This window comes from Orbicella faveolata, unplaced genomic scaffold (assembly GCF_042242905.1).
Source record: "Orbicella faveolata isolate gen_17 unplaced genomic scaffold, um_ofav_v1 contig_24, whole genome shotgun sequence".
In the NCBI taxonomy this organism is placed as follows: domain Eukaryota; kingdom Metazoa; phylum Cnidaria; class Anthozoa; order Scleractinia; family Merulinidae; genus Orbicella; species Orbicella faveolata.
The window spans coordinates 20979956-21002500 of NW_028301552.1; the positions used below are offsets into that span (position 1 = coordinate 20979956).

At 38.8% G+C, this 22545-nt stretch overlaps 1 protein-coding gene across 1 annotated transcript; it reads left to right on the top strand.

Annotated features, from left to right (window-relative positions):
• The first annotated feature begins 15083 nt into the window (after positions 1 to 15083).
• LOC149110854 (scavenger receptor cysteine-rich domain-containing protein DMBT1-like) lies at positions 15084 to 16289 on the top strand. The gene is made up of 2 exons (XM_089292920.1): positions 15084 to 15804; positions 16108 to 16289. The coding sequence occupies exons 1-2, from the start codon at positions 15609 to 15611 to the stop codon at positions 16287 to 16289; spliced, it is 378 nt and encodes a 125-aa protein (XP_089149046.1). The 5' UTR covers positions 15084 to 15608.
• Positions 16290 to 22545: the final 6256 nt, after the last annotated feature.

Sequence of the window (22545 nt, forward strand, 5' to 3'; positions counted from 1 at the left end):
CAACGCCTAGGTGTACTGAGTTTGAAAGCGCAGCTTTTCTAACCCAGCGGCATTTCGCAGCATTATCGTACCCAGACATCTGCGATGTGACATTGGAAATCACAATGAAAACTAAGTAGATTACAGTTGTAGCCATGTTAACAACTAAAAATATGATCCATCGTGTCATGGTTTTGCCGAATTTCTCCACATTGTGCTTTGCTTTTATTGGCCTTATCTACCGGACACGATAGCACGTGCAAAAATTGTAGAAGGTTAAAAGCAACTTCGCTCCGTGCTGTTCCAACAAGCCGTGATAAACACACTGCTCTGGCTCTCTTAAAATGAAATTATTAATTAATGTGTCTTGGGGAGTCTGTTGGAAAACGAATTGAAAAGTTTTGACAGAAAGTGATACATTAAGACACGCTGAGTTTGAGCATAATAGAAACACGTTAAAACGAAGAAAATAAAATAAACAAAACCAAGAAAAAGTGTATTATACGTTAAATGGTAAAAAACAAAGCATTACTTATCCGAAACCTTCTGTATAACTATTTGCTTCTAGTGCCGCAAATTTCCACTTTGTCTGCCCTTTAATTATATAACACATAACCCAGGGCAAGAGCATAACATGCATTAATAAACAATACATAACTGTCAACATTGTGTCATCAGTATTCAACATAGTGCGTTTATATATATGAATGTGTAATTAATTTTCGCACGATAAAAGTGGCGATAATGATTATCCGTGAAGAATGGGAAATTTGTCCGGCAACCTCGTAACATTGATAGCTCGAGGTGATTGATCCAAAACCTCTTTAAAAAAACAGACCATGCCTCAACTTATTTTCCGCTGACTACACACTCCTTGTTCTAGATGACGACCACATTGATATCCAGCAGTGGTTTTTCCGTGTTTCTTTTCAATTTATAACGCCGCAAGACAAAAATTAGTGTTTGGCTATGTCTTTTTTAGAAGTCTGGGAACGTAGATATTCAAAACAGTTGCCGTTTATTGGCTCCCGAAGGATAAATCATATGCAATAAAAACAAGCTTTCCTCGTGCATTGGCATCACTTGCGTAGCTGAATGATCGCCATTAGGTGATGTGAATTGCGATGGCTCCTCAGTTGTACTTTAAAGTATGCCTTCTAGTTTGTTGGTTTCAATTACAAGGTAAGAAAACTGAAGAACGTTTCTGTTTCAAGAAGACTACAATGGTAACCAATGAACCTAAAATTCGAATTTTCAACCTTGCATATTTTTTTAGAATACACAAATTCGCTTTAGTTAGAAACGCCTTCTGGCAAGAAAAAATACAATATATCTTGCCTGTTAGAAAATTATCGTCTTGTAACATGTTTTCAGTCGTTAATTCAGATATAACGCCCAAGTAACAAATTGTTTCACACGCTGCATAATAATTTAACTTTATGCGACTGACGTTTTGAACGGCTGTTTATTTTACTTTACAGTTAAAACTGTCGCTGCAATGTATATTTTTTGCGAATAGTTTAAAATATACTGGAAAATATGTCTGAACGGCTGACAACTACGAAAAAAAATGTTGAACCTGGGTTAACATTTCTGCGGTGTGTAATAAGTTTTCGAGTAATTGTATGTGACTTTGGACATTCATCTTTAAGCTATACGGCAGTTAAACTATTTTATGGTTGAAGATCGATCGAGGGCAAGGATAAATCAATTTCTCCAAATTTCTTCAACTTTGCAGTGTTTTGAAAAGACCAATGATAAATTTAGATAATTTATATTGAGTTTTACGGTGATACAGAGACACAAGATAACAAGGGGAAATATATCACCTTAGGAGTGAATTAATCATGATTTTTTTGTGGTCGCAGTTAATTTAGCCCCGGCGCCATCTTAGAATTTTAAAATGTTTTAAAATGTCATGGCGTATCATTCGCCAAAATGCACACAAGGTAAACTTGGGATTGCCTCAGATTTACTGAACGTAATCATAGAAGGCTATCTACGAAGATATTCAAACCACATGTCTAACGCGAATACGAATCAATCGAAGAGATGATCCTCGTAAATCTACATCTTCTGCACTTGCAAATAATCTTTCTTTACAGCTCTTTAAATATTTTGCCAAGGGGAGGCGTGGGTTGCCACGGTAAGGGACTTCTGAGTATAATTAAGTGCTCGTGGATAAAATATATCTCACTGAGATGAAGGATGTGCACGATTTTCCTTCTCAACTTGCTATTATTGAATGCACGCATTCCCTTTCCATAGCGAAACATTTTAACAATCGCTAGTACACCTGTACAGGTACAAATGTAAATGAGAATCGTGATAAACCGGGAAAGAATGTTTCATCGTTGAATGTGTTCCCCTTTGGCCAGATTTTGACTGAAATGTGCGATAGGACATGTCTGCCATATTCGCAATAGTTCAATGTCTATTCCTAATTCGATGCCAAACGTTCGTCTTAGAAAGGGTCCAGAGCAATCCTAGACGCAATGTCTTTTTAAAGTGGCACTGTGCACGTTACTAAGTTATATGAGCTGATAAGATCGAGATAACCAGAAGAATACAGCAAACAAAATGAGAGTATCGCTTGATATGTGAGCTACAAATGTACAAACAAAATGACCAGGAGAAACATGCCGGTCCCGTTTTTCAAAACTTATTGAAATGATGAATTGTCCTTTTTCCTTTCTTCGTTTTCGTTTCTCTGTTTGTTCGTTCGTTCGTTTTTCTTTCAGTCTTTGTTGAAAACGTTGGACGCGAATAAACTCTAAGTCAGCCCTTTATGAGAATGGTGTGGTGAAAGTCCACGGTGTCTCTCCACTACGTAGTCGACATCAACATCAAGCTAGGCTTCTATGCTGGGATTACTATAGCTTCAGTGTTTTTCATTCACTGTAATGCTACAACTGAAAATGAAACTAAGAGTGCTTAACAGTTGAATGCTGTCTAATCCTAAATAAAACGTCAACATACGTGTCACCTGATTTTGAAAGCGCGGGGTTGGCTGGCAACGTTATAAAACCCGACATTTCGCAGCATGTTCGTACCTAGATACTTTTTTTCATTCCAGTTTATTTTTAACTAAACACCTGCGGTGTGACATTGTTAATCCATGCACAATGACAGCTGAGTGCATTTCAATTGTAGCCATGGTAACGACTTCAAATATGATACACCGTGTCATCATGGTTCTGCCGAGTTCCGCGCGAAAACGCTTTGCTTTTTGCTGGCCTTATCTACCGCACACACAAGAGCTGTCCACGTGATAAAATTTTAGACTGTTAAAAGCAACTTTGCCCCGTACTGCTCTGAAGCTGTGTGAAACAAACTGCTCTTCTAAATGAAATGATTAATTAAAATACCTTGGGGAGTCTGTTCGTAAACGAATTGAAGAGTATTCACAGAAAGTCACGCATTAAAACATGTTGAGTTTCAGCACCACAAAGACATGTTAAAAAGAGGAAAAGGAAAAACAAAAAAAACAAAAAAAACAAAAAAAAACAAAGAAACAAAACAAAGCAAAACCGTTCCTTAATATCCAAACAACTACATTTCTCAGCCGACCAAGCAAACCACGATGCTGTTTCTGTATTTGTCCCAACTGCCGCTCATTTGCATTTTGTCTCTCTCGGTTATATAACACATAAATTTAGGGCAAGTGCACAACATGCATTAATATTAAACGTTACATAGCTGTGACAATATTAAGTGACTTTCGTCGTCATAGTTCATTTATGTATCTGCAGATGTAATTAATCTTCGTGCAATAAAAGAGACTATAATGATTATATATAGGGAATGGAAAATTTGTCCGGCTACATCGTAACATCGACGGCTTGAGGGTATTGAACCGAGACCTTTTACAAAAATAGACCATATCAGCCATATTTATTGCTCATTACGCACCCCATCCTTGGTCTCCATGACGACCACCTTGATACCCTACTGTTATTTTCCCGTGTTTCTTTTCAATCTATAACGCCACATAGATAATTAAGCTTTTGCTTATGTCTTTTCTTAGATTTCTAAGTGCGTAATTGTCAAAAATAATTGCCGTTTATTGGCTCACGATGGAAAAATATTCAATAAATGCAAGATTTGCATGTGTACTGTACACTTGTGTAACTACATGATAGCCATTAGCTGATGTGCATGAATTACGATGGCTTTTCAGTTGTACATTAAACTGTGCCTTCTAGTTTGCTGGTTTCAATTCCAAGGTAAGAAAGAAAAAACTATACTGTTTCAAGAGGACGACAATAACCTTAAATTCGATTTTTTTTTTTTTAACCTTGCTTAGTTTTTAGCCTACAATGAGCTTTATTTAGAAACACCTTTCGATACAGATGATCAGTAAAAGGTTATAAAATGTTTCTTGCCTGTCAAAAAAATTGTCTTAGTTTTTGCAACATTTCTTTTTCGTTCAGGCAGAACACCCGAGCAACAAATTGTTTTACATTCTGCGTAATGGATTTGTTTACGAGGCTTCATTGGACTGAAGTTTTGAACAGCAGTTTATTTTAATTGTAATGTCAGCTCCAACGTATATTTACTCTGTCGAGTAGTTTAACATGTCTGAAAGGCTAATATCCACGAGAACTGATGTTCAGGCTGGTTGAACTGTACTTTTTTTGCGGCGTTTAATAGGTTCTGGAGTAATTCTACGCGACCGTGGACATTTTGGTATATGAAAAATTCTGATACAGCGAGGCTAGCTAGGTGCTGTGAGAGATGAATAAATCTTTTCTTTTTCGGTGTAGTTCCATTAAGTCTTGGCGCCTATTATTGAAAATTGCCTTCAGGCAAGTTGTCATGGCATTTCTTTCTCCTAATTAAATGGGCTAAGTTAGTTTCACTTCAAGTTCGCTTAATGCAGTCTTTGAAGTATATCTAGGACGACATTTATTCCGTATGACAAATATCAAATGAGAACGAATACATCAATCGAAGTAAAGATCGCCTTAAGTTTGCATGCCCAGGAATTCATACATTTTATTTTCATAATAGGTTGACTAGCACGTATAGTTCGTCAGTTCCCTTCTAATCTTCCTCACTGCTTTTATGTACTAAGACTTTTTCTATTAATGTGGTTATTACAATTATTATTAATATTATTATTATTATTTTGCAATATCGTTTATGATTTTTTCTTTCTTTGTTATATAATCGCAGTGAAATTGAGTAAATTAAATTAATTGCAAAGAAGCTTTCTCCATGCCAGGGCTCTTTAAAAATAATTTTCCGTGGGCGGCATTTGTTGGAATCGTGACGACCTTCTAGACCAAAGTGTGTATGGCGACAGATAAAGACAGGGATGCCATACGCGTTTTTCCTTCAAGTAATTTGCTAACTTTATAAGTCGGGTATTGAGTGCACGTATTACTTTTCTGTCACCCAGTATAGTTTTTGTAAGATTGTTATTGGACTCTAGTCATTGTGCCATACACTCGTATCTAAACGTTTACTATATGAAACTGAACTTCTAAACGCGTGACTTTAAAATTATCTTTAATCCCATTTTCCACTTTCTGGCTAAAAAGGCAAAAATAATGTTAACATTAAAAAACTGACGATCTGAAACTTATTACGGGGAATACGGCGAATCAATAATAAATCGTACTTGTTACGTGTACCAAAAAGCAATAGTAACTATCCGGTTTAACAAATAAATAAATTAACAACAAAATGCAGTGGTCTTCGCAGTTCGTCACAAGTTGAGCAAGCTACGCGCGATAATGATTTTAGCTGAACGAGTCTTCACAACACTAAAGGGAATTTTGAAGCCTCTCTTCGCTGGTGTGGAATCGTCCGCCTTGTGAGGAATTCGTAGTTTATTCAATCTCCTCGTTCGGGATCATGGACAAGATGTCTCTTCCTACGTAAAATTAAAGTGGTTGTTCTGTCTTGTAAAATACGACCTGCGTTCAACGGATTTGTGAACTACCACTGCCATGGAGGTCTTGTCTGCTAACCAAACTTTGCTGCCTACTTTCACCCGGGGATGCATAGATGACCTTTATTCTAAATTTGAATTTGTTGATGTTTGTAAACTTTCTCTGTCTTTCACAACTGTCCAAAGTCCAATGGAAGCGTGGAGCGCAGCTTTTTTCCTATCAGCAATTCTGCAGGGTGTACCCATTCTCTGTTGGAGTGGTGGATTTCTAAGAAAGTAGTGCCAAGTATGGCTGGATCTTGTGACTTATAAAATAATCAAGTCTTTAGGTGTCTTGACTGGTCTTTCCAGCTCACCGTTACTATGTGGATAGTGAGGATCACTTGTAAGGTGTGTAAAACCCCATTGTTCGGTAAATTTTGAAAATATGATAGCTCAAGCCGGAGGCCATTAGGTCAGAAACAACGATTTCTGCCGAAAAATACCGTGGCGACAAATAACGCTCCAAGCGGCTGATCGTATTTTCTATTGTGGTGGGATGTTGTACTTCACGACGTTAATGTAGTACGTCTTGCCAGTGTAGTGGAACAGGTCGGTTGCTACCTTCGTCCGTGGTCTTTCCAGCGGAGGAGTTGGCACAGGATCTGCACGGTTCTTTTGATTTTTGCAGCAGGTCGTGCTCATGTCTTCCATCTATTTACTTGGTCAGGGCACCGTGCCATCAAACTGATTCATGTGCTCTCTCACCGCATCTACGAATTCCTTGATGTCCAGCATGAATTTAACCAACATGTCCAGTTGAAGGGTTGATGGAATGATTAGTCTTAAGTCTTTTATTAGGAGAATTTTCCCTAGACTGTAAGGGAAGTTCTCTCTAACCAATAAGCACTGAGTGCTGACTTCACCTTTAATTGCCTGGCCATCCTTCTGTGCAGAATTCCTGAAGATTTTTGGATACCTCGTCGCTTTGCTGGTGAAGTTTTGGCTTAGTTTGTAGTATATGGTGCCTTTTCTAGTGGTGCTCTTGGAAGAGTGTCTACAGTGAGCAAATCTCTTCCTGGAATGTGGCAAATTATGAATGAATAGGTTGATCATTACATGATAGCATTCGAAGCGTTTACGTTCGGTTTTGTATGCAACGATTGAACCAAGTTCCTGAGATATCAGACTTAATGTATTTTTATAAGACTCTTTGTGGTCGTACCATACACGCATGTCTACTCGAGAAATGAATCTGAACTCCTAACAGGTGACGTGTTAATCAATAACTGCCCGGTCTTTAGAATTCACGATTAACAGCTCATAAGTGGTCTTCCAAATATCAGACCACTAAGTACAATAACACTGACCAGACTAAACGCATCCACTGTAAACGTTTTTTTTTCTCTCTCTCTCCCTCTCTTCCAGCTAAAATTTTCGTCAGACGTGAATAAAGCTGAGTCAGGCATTTGTAGAAATGGTACGCATGATGTCGACAGTGTCCGACTCAGTTCAAGTGCCAATCTGTAATCCTGCGTTGGTAATTTTTTTTTTTTCTGAAAACTCTCAGTTGTTTAAAAAATCTCTTATCAGCCATGCTTGCTCGGCCTCAGTGGAAGAATGTGGACTCTCGCTCTGTTTGCAAAGTACTCAGAGCGCTCGTTCCACTCTGTCAAGTATACCACTGCCGATCTTTTCCCAGTTTTGCCCTTACGCTCTGTGAAAAACATAAATAAAGAATGCTGTTTTAAAATAACTTCTATAAATTAGGACCAACTTCAAGATTTTGAATAATAAAATTTGATATAAACTCGTCTCGTGGTTACAGATGCTCGCCTCAATTCCATGAGAATTTTCTGCAGAAGGGTGTCGTGCGGTGTTTTCCAAATACGCGTCAGTGCAAAATAAGATCTTCAGTTCTCAACATCCTCTAGTTGTAGAAATAGATGAAACAAACTATCATTATTATGGTTTTCTTCATTTTCCCAACAGGTGTTGTAGATGAGGAGTAATTTCTAAGAGAGTGAAAGATATTTTTTACTCAGAACGTGCTGCTGGAATCATCCATGACTGTAGCGCGTGTATTATGACTTGACACGTGATTGAATTAATGAGAATCGTGACCGATATAAATCAATATCCAGTGAACAAAGAGCTTACCGCTAACGAATGGCGTCATAATGTTTTGAGTATAATTATATTTACTAAGGTCAAATTGAAGGCCTCTGTACCACGACCAGAATGGTTAACGTATTGCTTCAGAAATTCCTTGGATTTTCCTGCATAGTTTCCTGGCTTTCTTTAACAGGTACCCATGAAAACACTTCATTTTATTTTCTTGTCACTGAAGCAGCACGAGCGGTTAATCTATCTTTAGCACTTCGCTGTATTTTGGTTACTATGTTGATTAGTGCTAACAATTGATCCCTAGATGACCTCCTTATTCTCATCGATTCAAAGGCACGGAGGGCAGTTCTCGTTTTTTATTATTATTATTATTTTGACGGGTATAAATTCGTTTTTATCATGTTAAGAATGATGCCGAGAGTCAAGCCTCTCAAATGAAACAATGTGCTGTTTGCGTGCATGTACAGCGGGAAAGGTGTTTGTTAGCAAATTTTTAAATGTTTTCGTCCTAATTTGTCTCAAATAGGCTGCATCTAATCATTTTAAATGAATCATTCAACTTTACATTAAAGCGGCGCTACGTTACAATGTAAATCGTGTGAAGTTTATATGAAATAATTCATATATGAACTGCGGTAGTAGATGAAAGTGAAGAATGATCATAGCAGTTAATTTTCCAATTTAAGCAATTGGAAAGAAGAAGCCTGAAAAAATCCCGTTGAAGCCCTGATTTGTTCAGGCTTCTTCTTTCCAATTGCTTAAATTGGAAAATTAACTGCGATGATCATTCTTCACTTTAATGTAAATCGTGTTGAATGACACGGTGAGACTTAAAGCTTAATTGCAATTCACCTGCATCTCACTTTATCAACTTTAAATCGTTTTGGGATTTACCCTGAGACATCAAAACTCTTATGGTTCAAAGTTAGAACATATTACATAGCGTTTGCTCCTCACGTTGTTAATTCAAAAGATACTAATCGCCTGTTTCATTACTCCTGGCAAACGAAAGAACTAAATATGAACAAACTCTATAATAAAAGGAAACAAACACTCTTATAGTCGTATTTATTACAACACAACAACTAAACTGATCATTCATTCAAGTAAAAACTTTCAAGAGTTTGAATTATGTACATTTTGGGAATATAATGAGCAAATTTTACCAAAAAAATACGCACATTTTCAAAATTATTTCAGGTGGAACGGTGTTAACAAAACTTCAAATGACCGTATTTCAAATTGGAGGCCAGAGTAACCAATTGATCCTTCAGAGAGTGTCTTAAGATTATCAACCGAAAAGCTGGTACTGAGAACAATCAGCAAGTCTAGCAAATCTTGCGAGATTTACACAGCTGCATTGGTATTTCTTTTATCCGATTTCGAGCAGAAGAAAGCCAGCAACAATAACAATAGATCGTTAAGCTCTTTGTTGTGTTTCGCAAGGCACTGTTTTGCTCGATTTCACTTCGTAATTAATCTAAAATGTGTAGTCCACAACTGTTTTAAGAAAGATGATGATTGCAACTAGGTGTTGAATTGTGACGTATCTTTTTAATTTGTTTGCAAGGTCGTTTCTTCCGCCGGGATAATTTGTGAAAATAGTTTTTATTCTTGTAGTTGTGTTTCATGAATAATTGGTGTTAGCGGTTTCAGAAAAACGTTGGATTTTTTGCTATGCCACCTTCTCCAACCGATACGTTACCCTAAGACAAAAATGTTTGTTTGTTTGCTTGTTGTTGCTGGGCTGTTTCCTCCCTTCCATTAGACGATAACCGCGCAGCATTCCCTGAAATATTTTGGAGTGCTTTGAACTCAAAGCTACCGTCAAAACAATGACAACAATTTGAGTGCATTGTTTTATTTTAAATGTCCTGTGGTGAAATTTTACAAAAGGGAAAGAAATTCATTGTTTCAGGGTCTGTGTTGACGTCAATATCAATGCGGCAAATAATTGCCACCCCGAACACAATAAGTATTCGGTGTTGGCTTTCCTGAAAGACAAAAACGTATGTAGTCAAGAATTGGATTTAATGTATAATCCGCACAAGTCGCCATCTTGTCAATGCATCGGCTGCAGATTAATCCACTTATTTGTGACTAATTCAGCTAGAATTTTGTTCCTTATATTACTGAGATGGTTCATACTTGTGGTATTTCATTGTCTCGTTTAAAGTTCCCTCTACAGTTTCAGGAAAATAGTTCAAAGTCATTTTCAAGCACCGGATTAGTCATATGGCCTTTAACCAAATTTCCTACCGAAGGAAATTACGTTAAAGGCTTACAGGCCATATGACTAATTAGGCCTCATTCCTCACTATTAATGAGGACCTCGTTCAAAGAGAAAGAAGCCTTCGTAATACTCAAAAGCGGGTAAGGATATACAGCCACAGATAGCCGAGATATTGAAAATGTCTAAAACATATCCTGCCGTCTTTCACACGTATATGTATAAGGGGATCTATTATAGGGGTACGTACATCTCACAAACCACCATATTTTGTTCCTTCGAAATCGCAGACCGCTTTCGTTTTCACCAAAAATTCGAAACCGCTCAACTACCGGTAGAAGAACGATTTTCTAACTTCATTCAGCAACCAGCGAACAAAACGTTTTGAAGTGCAATGGGCGTTTTACAAACACAAAGATTGCCCGAGATGCTAAGAACAAAAGCACGCAAAAACCGAAAAACCGAGAGCTAAATTTATGATTCCTTTCAACCGCGTGATGATCTCTTAACCATAAGCCGCCAGATAAACATCTGTGAATGTACCTGCTAGCTGACTCTCAAAATGAGCTTAAACCGCTAAACCGCTAAACCGCTAGAGTATAATAGACCCTCCATGTGTGTAATGTATGGATTCAATTTTGATGGGGTCAGTTATGACCACTTCCGAATAATTCGCCTCGTAATTTTGAAAAGATATTTGCTGAGATTTGCTGACACTTGTGCATAGCTCCAGTGTTATCCAATTGTTTTGTAGTAATCGTTCTCGTAATTGTGCTTCAGGGGTCCCATTTGTTTTCGTTTTATCACAGAGAGCTCACCCATGTGGCAGCAACATGAATTTTAAATTGGAACGAAGAATTTCATCTCTAAGAATTGTTTTTACAAATTTCCGTTTGTAATCTCATAGAACGAGTGAAGTCGCGTCAACTTTATATTTATATAACGTATTATGCTCCTCGAATCAAAGTAGAGAGTCCGAAAAGCTGCTTACTCCGAAAGTAGCAGGGGTCGTTTCGGTAACTCCTCCAGACTGTAACTTGTTGCCTATAAACGCTGCGCTGCATTATACACATTTAGAAATGGAAAACAAGTACCGTGTTTCTATCAATTAAAAGTGGTTGGTGTCTACATGGAGCCACACTACAGGCAATAAAGCGGGATGCGGCAAACGTAACTTCTTGCAGAATTGTTCTTAAAATCGAACATACATCAATGCGGCTAGTTCTCTTTTTGTTGTTCTTGTTTTGTTGTAGTAGTTGTTGTTGTTGTTGTTGTTTTTTGCATTTTAGAGACGGGTAGAATTTCATACGGTCTAGTTGCAAACGCATAATTGTATTGGATTTACAAACTCAGTTTCTATTTTACACACAATCCTATTTTCTTTTTAAAATCTCACCCTCGGCTTTATTCTTAAAATAGTCTTAAAGTTTCGCAAATTTCTGTCTCGATAATGTTATAAAATATATTCTTATAACAAAAAAAGGAGTGAAATTATAGTAAATATCTAGGCAGATGGTCCGTCTGTATGCTCTTATTTTTACACAGACGAATTATCACATCACTCATTTTTTTATGCTTAAGCTTGTCCCAGTCTATTCTTGGCTGTAGGCTTCCGTCCACACGTAATCGCGTTTTCGATAGAGCATCAAAAACGACGGTTTTCGAAAACTTTTTTTTAAAAAAAAACAAAACAAAAACGCCGACTTATCATTTTGGTGTGGACGGACGAAAACCAACGTTTACGAATACGATAATGTAATAGATTGAGTCCAATACAAAAGTGACGCCAATTGTTGCGTGCAAGCTCATATATAACTAACATTGCTCTGTAAAGGACGCTATCGTTTTTCCATCGTTTTAGCGTCAAAAATGCTTCGAATACGCTACAGCCGGTACTGGGTTTAGGACCCGTATCTTTCTTTTTTTTCAAAACGGAGAGAAAAATCTCTGTTTTCAAAATTTTCCGGATAAGTGTGCACAGAGGCTTGGTATAAATTCGGTCATTGTTCAGTATTGAAAGGCACCTTTTGTTGTCACGGTGTAAAGCCAATCCTTCTGCCAAGGACAATAAGTTGAATGCACTGATTCCCAGTTGCAATGGTCTTGTTTTATCATAATTACTAATCGGCATTCACAAGCTTATAGAAACTTATACGTACATGTATTTGGCATTCGTCTTTGCATTCTAATGATGCGTATTTTTTTTCCCTCGGAACGATGGTTTTATTTAAATTCCCTGGATTTTCCTTCGTCCTTTGGTGCCTGTGTCTCACAGGTAAGGCAGTGTACTGGTCTATACTTGTACATCGTTTACCTGTACAGCCGATCGAATTCGATTTTCGCCGCGCTGAACTGTATTTTACAACATTTGCCGCTAGAACAGAGACACGCCAATTTCGTCGCAGGACAATTATTAGAAGTTGGGAATTCGAAGTCGAGGTTACTGTTCGATTGATTTGAATTGCTCTGTGCCATGCAGGAACTTTCATGGTCTTCTTGACAATTTTGGTCACGGTAAACTTACAACATGATGTAAGAGGGACATTACAGTAACGCTCTGATCACTAAATTGTCAGAGAAAACTCTTAGTTTTTGCTGTTTTTCTCAACTGGGAAAAAATCATCTAAAAGTGTTAATTAGGTAATTCTATTATTTATCATCTAAAAGTGACAATTTCGCTGGTATAAATATTTCATACAGAGTCGTCTTGGAATAAGCGGCATCCAAACAGTTAATAACTACAAGACAAGTGAGCACGTAAACACGTGCAGTCTATAATCGTGGAAATTTGAGAAGCATTTTTATACTTGCAGAATTCAGCGAGTACTCCATTCAAAATTTGATTGTGTTTGTAATGCATGTGCTCATTTAAAGGTCCAAGGGAGAGATCTAACAGGGATTATTTTAAAACGAATCCGTTACATAATGTGGAACTGGCAGCAGTAACAATCATAAGTTATAAACCATCCGTAAAAAAGCACTTGGTAAAAGCTGTACTGCTGTAGCTCCGCTGAAAACACACAGCTCCGTAGCAGTAGGCCAGATTTCCGCCGTTCCCTCGAGTCATTTCCCGAACAGCGATTAGCAGCGAGCTGCTTACATCCCTTAACAATGGCGCCAGCGATCGAGAGAATGGGCTTTTTGTAATGGAACCAAGCGAGTATAATTTTCCTTCCTTTTCCCTCGCATTGTTTAGAGAAACAATCTTCTCTGTGTTTGATTTCAGTCATATAAAAACTCATGAAAGTTTGGAGAAACTTGCCTACGACCCGTCTAGTACCAAAGCCTGTAGTTCTATACTCCATAGAAACACTTATATTTCTTTCTATATTCCTCCAAAAAACACCCAAAGGTGAATTTTCTACCATAACAAATTCATCTTCAAACTGATTTCATTTCAGTACGCAAACTGTCTTTCATGGACAGGCGAATTTTCTATTCGACGGAACAAGACGACTTTCTCAGACGCAGTCTCACATGATCTCTCTGGGGTTCGCACCCAACAACAGGCCCTTAGACAATTCTTTTACAAATCATCTCCAAGTGATTCGGATTAGCTAACGGTTGCGTTTTGTGTAGCTTGATGGTGTTGCGGATAATTTGTTTTGCACTCAGATAAAAACAAAACGAAGGGCAATCAGAGCAAACTGAAAACAAAACAATTTGAGACAGGGACAACGTTTCTCAACTTAGAACAACTGAACATCTTTACCTAATGGCACTAATTATAATAAAACCAAACGCTCTCTTCAGTACTTTGATTGATATCTGTACAAATGGTTTTTATTTTGCAGGCCTCAGGTTAGCAGCAGCCGATCCAACAGACGGTGAGTTTTAAGTAGAAAACTGGCAAGTTATACAGATATAAAGTGCTAGTGTGCTCATTTAATTTCATTTTCCTTTTTAGTATGGTTCTATCATTTCTGTCGTCGATTAAAAATATTATAACAAAAAAGTAACGTTTACCTCTTAAGTCTAGTTCCTTTCAACACTATCAGCAGAGACATCGAGAATGTAAAAGTATTCCCTAACTATTCTGGTAAACACGAGGTAAATCTTCCCATATTCGTTGGGCACACCGAAAAAGTTGATGTATGGCGTATTGAAAATATACAGCTTTAATCGGATAGTGCCGAAGCTCGTCTGAACTAAATACCAGGTTACGTATGTGAATCACCGACATAAAACTTGTGTTGAAGCACATGCCACCAGCCCAACATTCTGGAATTAAACAAAAAGGGTGGGAATAATGAGTATGGGAATTAATCCCCGTAAGCGAGTGGTCAGCGCGTCGGACTTGCAATCCAGCGGTCACAGGTTCGAAATAATCCCGCTCTAACCATTACCCGGATTTGTTTCACGGTAGCCCCGAATTCAAATCCTCGGCTACTTCTGTAAATAGCCAACTGGTTTGCCTCCGATCAGTTGGGATTCTTAACAATGTTATGTTCAATTTGAATTATTTGTTTCAGTTGTTTGCCCGGCCCCACTAGCCTTTGTTCTATAAACACTGCCGAGGGTAAATCAAGGTATATGTAGGCCTTATTCTCGAGGTAATCGCTCGCAAGTTATTTTTTGATAAGGCGCCCGGTTCTCCCGCGGATATTGTTACCACGCGCGAGCCGTAGACGTTTTCGCTGTGGGGTAAGATATACATGTAAAGCCGCTTGAACTGTTCACGTAAGTACAATTGCGTCAAAGCATGGACTATGTCTAGACCCTCCTAAGATTTCTGAGGCCGGGAGGGTTCTAAAGTAAATTGGGAAGGATCGGATACTCTAGGAATAAAGTCCATATGGGTGATTAACTATCTTTGTTATACCTCCCAACTCAAATACGTTTTCCACTTGGATGAGAACGTGTCACGTGTAGTGCGTCAAAACTTACTAACTCCCTAGGGCGAACAAAACTCACTAACTCCCTAGGGAAACAACAACTTGAACTTCCGACTCGTACGTTATCAGGTCGTGCTCCTTGAGACCGCGGCAAATTTGTGAGCCAGCCGGCGTCAAGCAAACGATTTCTTCGCATTTTTTTTTTTTTTTCTATTTTTGATTTGGGAGGTATAGCAAAACACTTAATGACTGGTCCCGCAGGAAACAGTGAATTTTGTTTCCCCTCTACCTCAATGTTCCTCACAGCATCGCCTCGGGGAACATTGAGGGTCTCGGGGAAATAAAACTCATTGTTTCCCTTGGGGGCCAGTTATTAAGTGCTTATTCTCTTCATCTTCTCGTACATCAAGTTACCATCATTTCCTTTTTAACAGGCGACGTGCGACTGGTGGATGGAGGGACGAACAACCAGGGGAGAATAGAGGTTTACTTCAATGATACTTGGTGGGCAATCTGTCGGAATCACTTTAGTTGGGACGCTTTCGAGATTGTCTGTAATATGATCAATCTCCCTAATCCACATGAGCGCTACTATGACTCCGAATTTGGTCGAGGTAACCAGTCTATTTTACCTATGGACTTTTCATGCGATGGGCATGAGTCTTCTCTTCTGGACTGCCGCCACGAGGACTATTATGACCACCACTGTGGGGACGAGATAGTAGGGGTGTCCTGTGGGGAGCTTGAAATGGCAGGTAAGAAGCTCATAGTATTTGACCGCATTGTTTACTCGTCATTGTTATTTTGACCGGACTTGCCATACAGGCTTGATCCTCACTATACTGCGATATGACAAACTGTGGCTGATAATATATGTTTAAGTTCACGATCACTGTGGTTCTCTACCTGTCAAACTAATCAGACTTTTCATTTACAAAACCCTTTTATTTTTCTTCTATACAACATGGAATCGTTTGTCGATACAACGGTTATATGTACAGCGAAAAACAGCGTCAGATATTAATATTTTATAAAGAACGAACTTTGTTTCATGTTAGATTGCGAAGGCGGAGGAACTAGAACGGACATTTCAGGTCAGTTGAACTTCCTGAGGGGGCCTGGGCCACATGAAAGGGAGTGCGAATGGACCATAGAGAACCCTTATGATGACAGCAACGTAATTGTCAGTGGGTTTCTTAACAGCGAGGATTGTGGGTATGGCTTCATTCACTTCGCCTAAACCGTATGTTACTCCGCTCACAGAGTTTCCACATGAGGTGGTCGAGCCTCTACCTTTATCGTCACTGTTATTAGCTACAAGACGTGCATCTTTGCGCACAGTGCTACCTTGGAATTAGCCTCTTCCATACGTTCAGTTGGTTGGGACCCAGTGTGAAAAAAGAGACCTTGTGCGAGGAGCCTTCCTGTGCTGCACTCCTCACCTCCTTTTTAATTTATTGCGCCATATTTCACGCTGCGCCCCAAATAACTGAACGCATGCAGGGGGCTTGAAAACTTGGGACAATTTTTGCAGTACTCGTGCAAAATATTGAATTAATATTGGAAGCTCGCACGCGTTATTTTTAGCCACGCGTGGCTAAAAATAACGCGTTTCTCCTCCTTTATTTCGTGTGTTATAGAATAATGTAAATGGACCTTTCGAATGTCTATTTTATTAGGTTGCATTAATGAAATAATCAAAACATTGAAAACCGTGTCCGTTTACATTAGGAAGAAAAAAGACTGAAACTGACGTCACAGATGGTAACAACGTGTGTTAAAAGATTACCACAATGAGTAGAGTGATTTTTTTAGGACCACTAAAACACTGCTATCAGGCACGTGAGAGGCAGTTCATTTATATCTACATTTTGTTTTATTTTTTTTAGAAATCACCTGTCCATGAAGGACGATATATACCATCACGAGTACTTTAGTGAGGATCTTTGTGGAGACAGGAGATCCATTTTAGTTGAAATTGCTTCTCGACGAGTTGTCGTGAGAGTAGAACAACATAATCAACATGTAAACGTTGCCTTTGAGGGTGCTTATGCCATCGTAAAGGGAGATATTGGATCGGGTAAGTTCGGTTTTGTGTGCATTTACTTTGGAATGAGTGGGAGAAGCGGGCCGGATAGGAATATACCTTTTCTACCTGACTAGCCTTACTTCCTGGCGTCTTCATTTTAAGCTCATTATTATGTTCCCTTCTTCTCGGACCTCGCTCAATAAACATTCCTCGTACGGTCACTTAGCTTTTGATGCTTCTCTTTTGTGAATGCAGTCGCATTAGTCCGCATACTAGCGCTCTGGTTGTTTGGACGCCAGATGTGCATCTCTGGTATAATACGAGCATGTCTTACATGAAGGTCGAAAAAACGCGGTAATCCAGTTCTCCTGAGAGAAACTGTTACCTATACAGAAACACGCAAGCTCAATATTTCGTCAGCCTTCGAAATCAACTCCTACATACGTTGTTAAAAATTTCATTTAGTTCAGTTGGTGCAATCTCTCGCCAGTTGGAGTTGTTTTATATGCCCTTTCTAACAAGACCCAAGTCTAAAAAGCAACTTATAAACAAAGTCACTCTGTTTTACGTATACGTCATGTACACGTTATGTTAGTGCAGCATTGAAGTATGAAGAATTGACTATCTCTGCTTGTTTCTTTACTTTGTCTTCATACGCACAGCACCTCAGATTGGAGGATGGAATTTGACCTCTGTCAATGTCTCAACGGATAGTTTTCACATTCAGTGGCCATTTCTGACCGGCCAGATTGATAAGGCAGTTCAAGTTTACATAGTTGTGGTAACCTTACCACGCGCGGATGGTCGTGAAGCTGGCAGGATTGTTTCCTCAAACACCTCATCGGTAGGGTTTTATGGTTTATCTCCTGGTAAAGAATATGGAGTGACTGTGTTGGCTATGGACGAGTCGGGGATGCTGCACAAAAGCTCCGAGACCTTAATCACCACTGAAGAAGACGGTTAGTATGCATATATGTTAACTAAAATGAAATATGAAAAAAATGTATTACGTACAATTGATTAACGTCGCAGGTGAGCTAGTTAGTAAGTAGTTATACAAGTTTGACAAGTTGCACGATGGTTATGGTGGACGAAATTGTTTTGTTCTTATATTTCAACTGTCTTGTAAATACTACTTTTGTTGTAAACAATAAATGTCCACTTTATTCTTTTTGATATTTGAATTTTCTTTCTCTTTTTTAAAATCATTAGAAATTTCTAACCAGTCTTCTCTTTTTAGGACGTGGCACTAACGCATTCAAACTACGCACCCAAAAAGGGGAATGAGAAACAAAGAACGAATAACAAATTTTTAACACTTTCTTTAAGATCAATTTTATTCTTTTCGATCAGTTTCAAGACAGGTTTCAATAAGTTCAACACTAACTCCCCAATAACTCGTCAACCCTATTTGGACTGAGTTCTGCTGTTTGCTAGTGGACGGGCTGATTATGTGTTAGTCATTCTTGGGAGCGGGATAGGAAGTCATGATGGATCAGAACTATTGAAAGCGTGAAATTGTGAAAACACGTTCCACCCCCAACACCAGCATCACTGACAAATACAGCGGTTTTTATTTGAGTGTCGAAAAGTAATTGGTTTTGCATTACTGCGCTACACGATTGGCTTAAAAAATTCGCGCCACTTTTTCATCCAAGCAGAAGTAAAACCAAAACCAATTATGACTCGTTCGCACAAGTTTTCCCGCGCTTCGCGTCAGCTTCATGTAATTACTTCGAGTTTTGATTGGTTCACTGTATTGTCTGTGTTCTTTGTGATTAACTAGAGCGATTACTTTGGTTTTGGTTTTGACACTCATTTGAAAACCGCTCTACAAAAGAGGTTTAAGAGAAACAAAAAGTCAGAAACAGTAAGGTACGGTAAAATTCAACAAAAATGACGTTAACTAATTTGAGGGCTTACAACAACGACTTTCGCATCGGCGCTATAATTAACGATTTTGGTCTTTTTAATACACAAATCAGTATTTCAGATCATGACACACCCGATGTATTTATTTTACCGCAGTTCCTGACTCTCACCCGAATTACCGTGGGTACGAAATCCTCGAGGACGGATGCTTACTTGTCAAATGGGAGCCAATTTCGGAGTATGACCGAAATGGTCGAATTCTTTACTACACCATAACGTACGTTGCGAATTGTTACGAAAGACAAGATAGTGGACACGATGGAAACGTGACCGTAAGTGGAACGAGCAACAATGTCACCCTTTGTAATCTTCATCCTGGATGGGAGTATCGTCTTGGATTGTCCGGATCTACGTCTAAAGGCATGGGGCCAACTGCCTATCACGATGATGTTTACGCTGGTAAGAAGTGTTTCATTATTGCCCCATCATTCCTTTTCAGTGTATAAAATGTTTTGTAAAAAGAAAAAAATCAGAGACCTTTGTCTAGTGCTTCTCTATACATTCCAAAATATTCCAGCACGCTGATACACTCAAACTCAACCAAGGCCCGTTTATAGTTCCCTCATCTATGAACTGAAAATCAGTTCATAGCTGAGTTAAAGGTAATATTGAATCTTCGCTGAAAATTCATGTCAGGTCCGAGAAATATCAAGTGGTAGGTAGGTAGGTAAAACTTTATTTATGCAGGGTGGCCCATTCAGCACAGTGGCTGGTATCCAGAGGGGCCCTGCTAAATACAATTTCTAAAAATATAAAACGTCTAATAATATAAAATAGTTATAAAAATAGAGTTAAAAAAAAAACTAACGTGTAGTAGTTGAAATAGTTATATAAAAAGAGTTTAAGAAATTGAAACGAGTTACAAGCATGAACTGGTAGGGAAAAAAATAGATATCATAAATTAGGTGCTATAAATAAAATGGGCTTTGACAAGAATTTTAAAAGAGGAGAGTGATACAGCTTGTTGGATTTTACAAGGTAGTGAATTAAAAAGGGCTGTGCCAGAAAATCTAAAAGTACGTTTGCCAAGGCTAAGTTTGGGTTTGGGTAGATGGAGGTCAGCCTTCCTTCAAGTGTTGTAACCATGTACATTGTAGTTCCTAATGAAATAGTTACTTAAATACTGAGGAACTAAATTATGTAAACATTTAAAAACTAAAACACATTTGTGGATTTTACGGTTCGTTTCTAAGTCAGTCCACCCTAAAACACTAAAAGTATCTCTAGAAGAGTCAGAGTGACCAAATCATATCAACAACAGGCCAAACAATAACAACGGCATCAACAAAACACGACTTTTTCTGTAATAAGATTCCAACGCTATGCGTGTACTGACTGACTCCGAGGAATTCAGAATGTCTCAATGATGCACACTAATTCTCTTGGGGATTAGGGATGACGCAGTGTTGAGAGCGGTCGCCCCCCACCAATGTGGCCCATGCTCGATTCCAGCTCGGTGTGGGTTGAGTATGATGTTGGTTCTTGCCTTGCTCCGAGGTTTTTCTCCGGATTCTCCGGTTTTTCTCCCTCCACTTAAACCAACACCCAAATTCCGATTCAACCAGGATAGAGGACCTGCAAGAAAACCAGCTAAGGCTGATGAGGCTTCCTCTCTAAACATTAATTAAATATCTTTTTTTTCAAGGTTGTGGAAAAGAGCGTACCCTGACCAACATGACTGGCATGATACAGAGCCCCAATCAACCTTGTGGGTATGGTGGAGAGCAGAAGTGTACCTGGTCTATCAAACCAAACGCGAGCGTTCCTAAAGCCATATGGGTGATGTTTACAGATTTTCGTTTAGCTCAGCATCATGGCGAGGCATGCAGGTAAGTACAGGAAAACTGCTATAGTCGAAATTAAAGCAACCCATCTTTTTTGAACAGCTATACTGAAGTATGAGCCTGTTCATCCCTATATACTGCTTAGATATGATGACCAGACCGGAAAGTCTGACTCTGATATAAGCAAAAGTGAAATGAACGAGCAAAGCTCTAGAATGCTTCTATAACGTGCTGAATGCGCCGAATTCTTGTTTTAGTTCATATCTTTAACTTTGTGGTTTGCTTGGCTAACTGAAAATCAAGACAAATAGACGTACAAGGCCCGGAGTGAAAGATGCGATTTTCAATTAAAAAAGAAAAGTTTGTTGCGAGATTTAGGCCCCTCCCACATTACGCGTCGCCGAAGAAATTTGAAAACGCACCTTTATTTCTACTGTTAGGTCTACCGTCCACACTAATCCGTCACGAAAGTGGAGCTTTTCAAAATCAGTCTGATCTCAATTCAAACCGGAGGAATTTGAAATCGCTGGCTTTGTGTTTTAGTGTGTACGGAAACATTTTGAAAACGGAGCTTTTCGAAAACGAATGACATTGTGGTAACCATGATATTCTCCTGTCTAAGATTTCCTCAAACACGAATTCAAAATGACCGCTGATTATTGGGCTTTCAGATTTCTCCGGCGTAGTGTGGATGGAAATTACATTTGATGTGTTCGTTTTCGGAGGGAAGACGCCGTTTTGAAATTGCTCCTGCGAAGTGTGGATGGGGTCTTAGGCGAGTTTTTGCTGATTTTCGTGTCTTCCTTTAAGCTACCGATGCGTTTGATTGCTCGCTTGATTCATTCGTTAATTAATGGGTAAGTGTATTTCTGCTATTTCTTTTCCATGGCTGACTAATAAGTTATGGTATTTTTCAGCTCCAACGACTTGATTGGCTTTTCAACAGTTAATAGTACCAGTGATACGCTGCTTTGCGGTCACTTGGACACCTTCACTGTACTTGTCTCAGACAGGCATGTTCATATCGAATTCTCCACAAGATTTCGCTGGAGGGAAGACGGATTTATTGCATCGTACCAAGGAGTAACGAATGATGTCATAGGTAAACATAAACCTATCTCCACCTTCGCGCTTACAAGAAGAGAAGGGGTGCTGTGACCAGTGTGCGGCCCGCTTCCCAAAACCCTTACCCTATTTATGACCCAAATCTGCGATTTTCCCTACCCTATCTATGACCTGACCAAAAATTTGATACCCCATTTATGACAATTGTGGCTGGCACAGTTACCCTAAACATAATTTATGAAGGGCTTTTGTTGAAGGCCTTGTCGATAATGAAGAAATCGTAGACTAGAGTGCAAAAAACATACCCTGTTTAATTTACGACCAAAATGGCCAAAATCGGTATCCTATTGATGGCCAAAACGGCTCAAAAACTATACCCATTGGGGCAGGACACATCTATATAGCCCATATAAAGGAGTTTTCCACTGAGAGGGGAGGGGGGAGAGGAGAGGTGGTGTGGAAGAAGCAATCCAAATCCTGGAAGATTTCCCTTTATTTTGACTGGTAGAAGATTTAATTCATGATGATGAACTTTTAATTTTGCTCCACGAATATTTTTTGACAGAATTAATCGAAGCCGCTCGCTCATAATTCTTGAGCGTCATTGCATAATTTGTCCTTTTTCTTTTTCAATCATTGTCCTCTCAATCCACTTAATATATTTTCTGTTATGAAATACCATATGG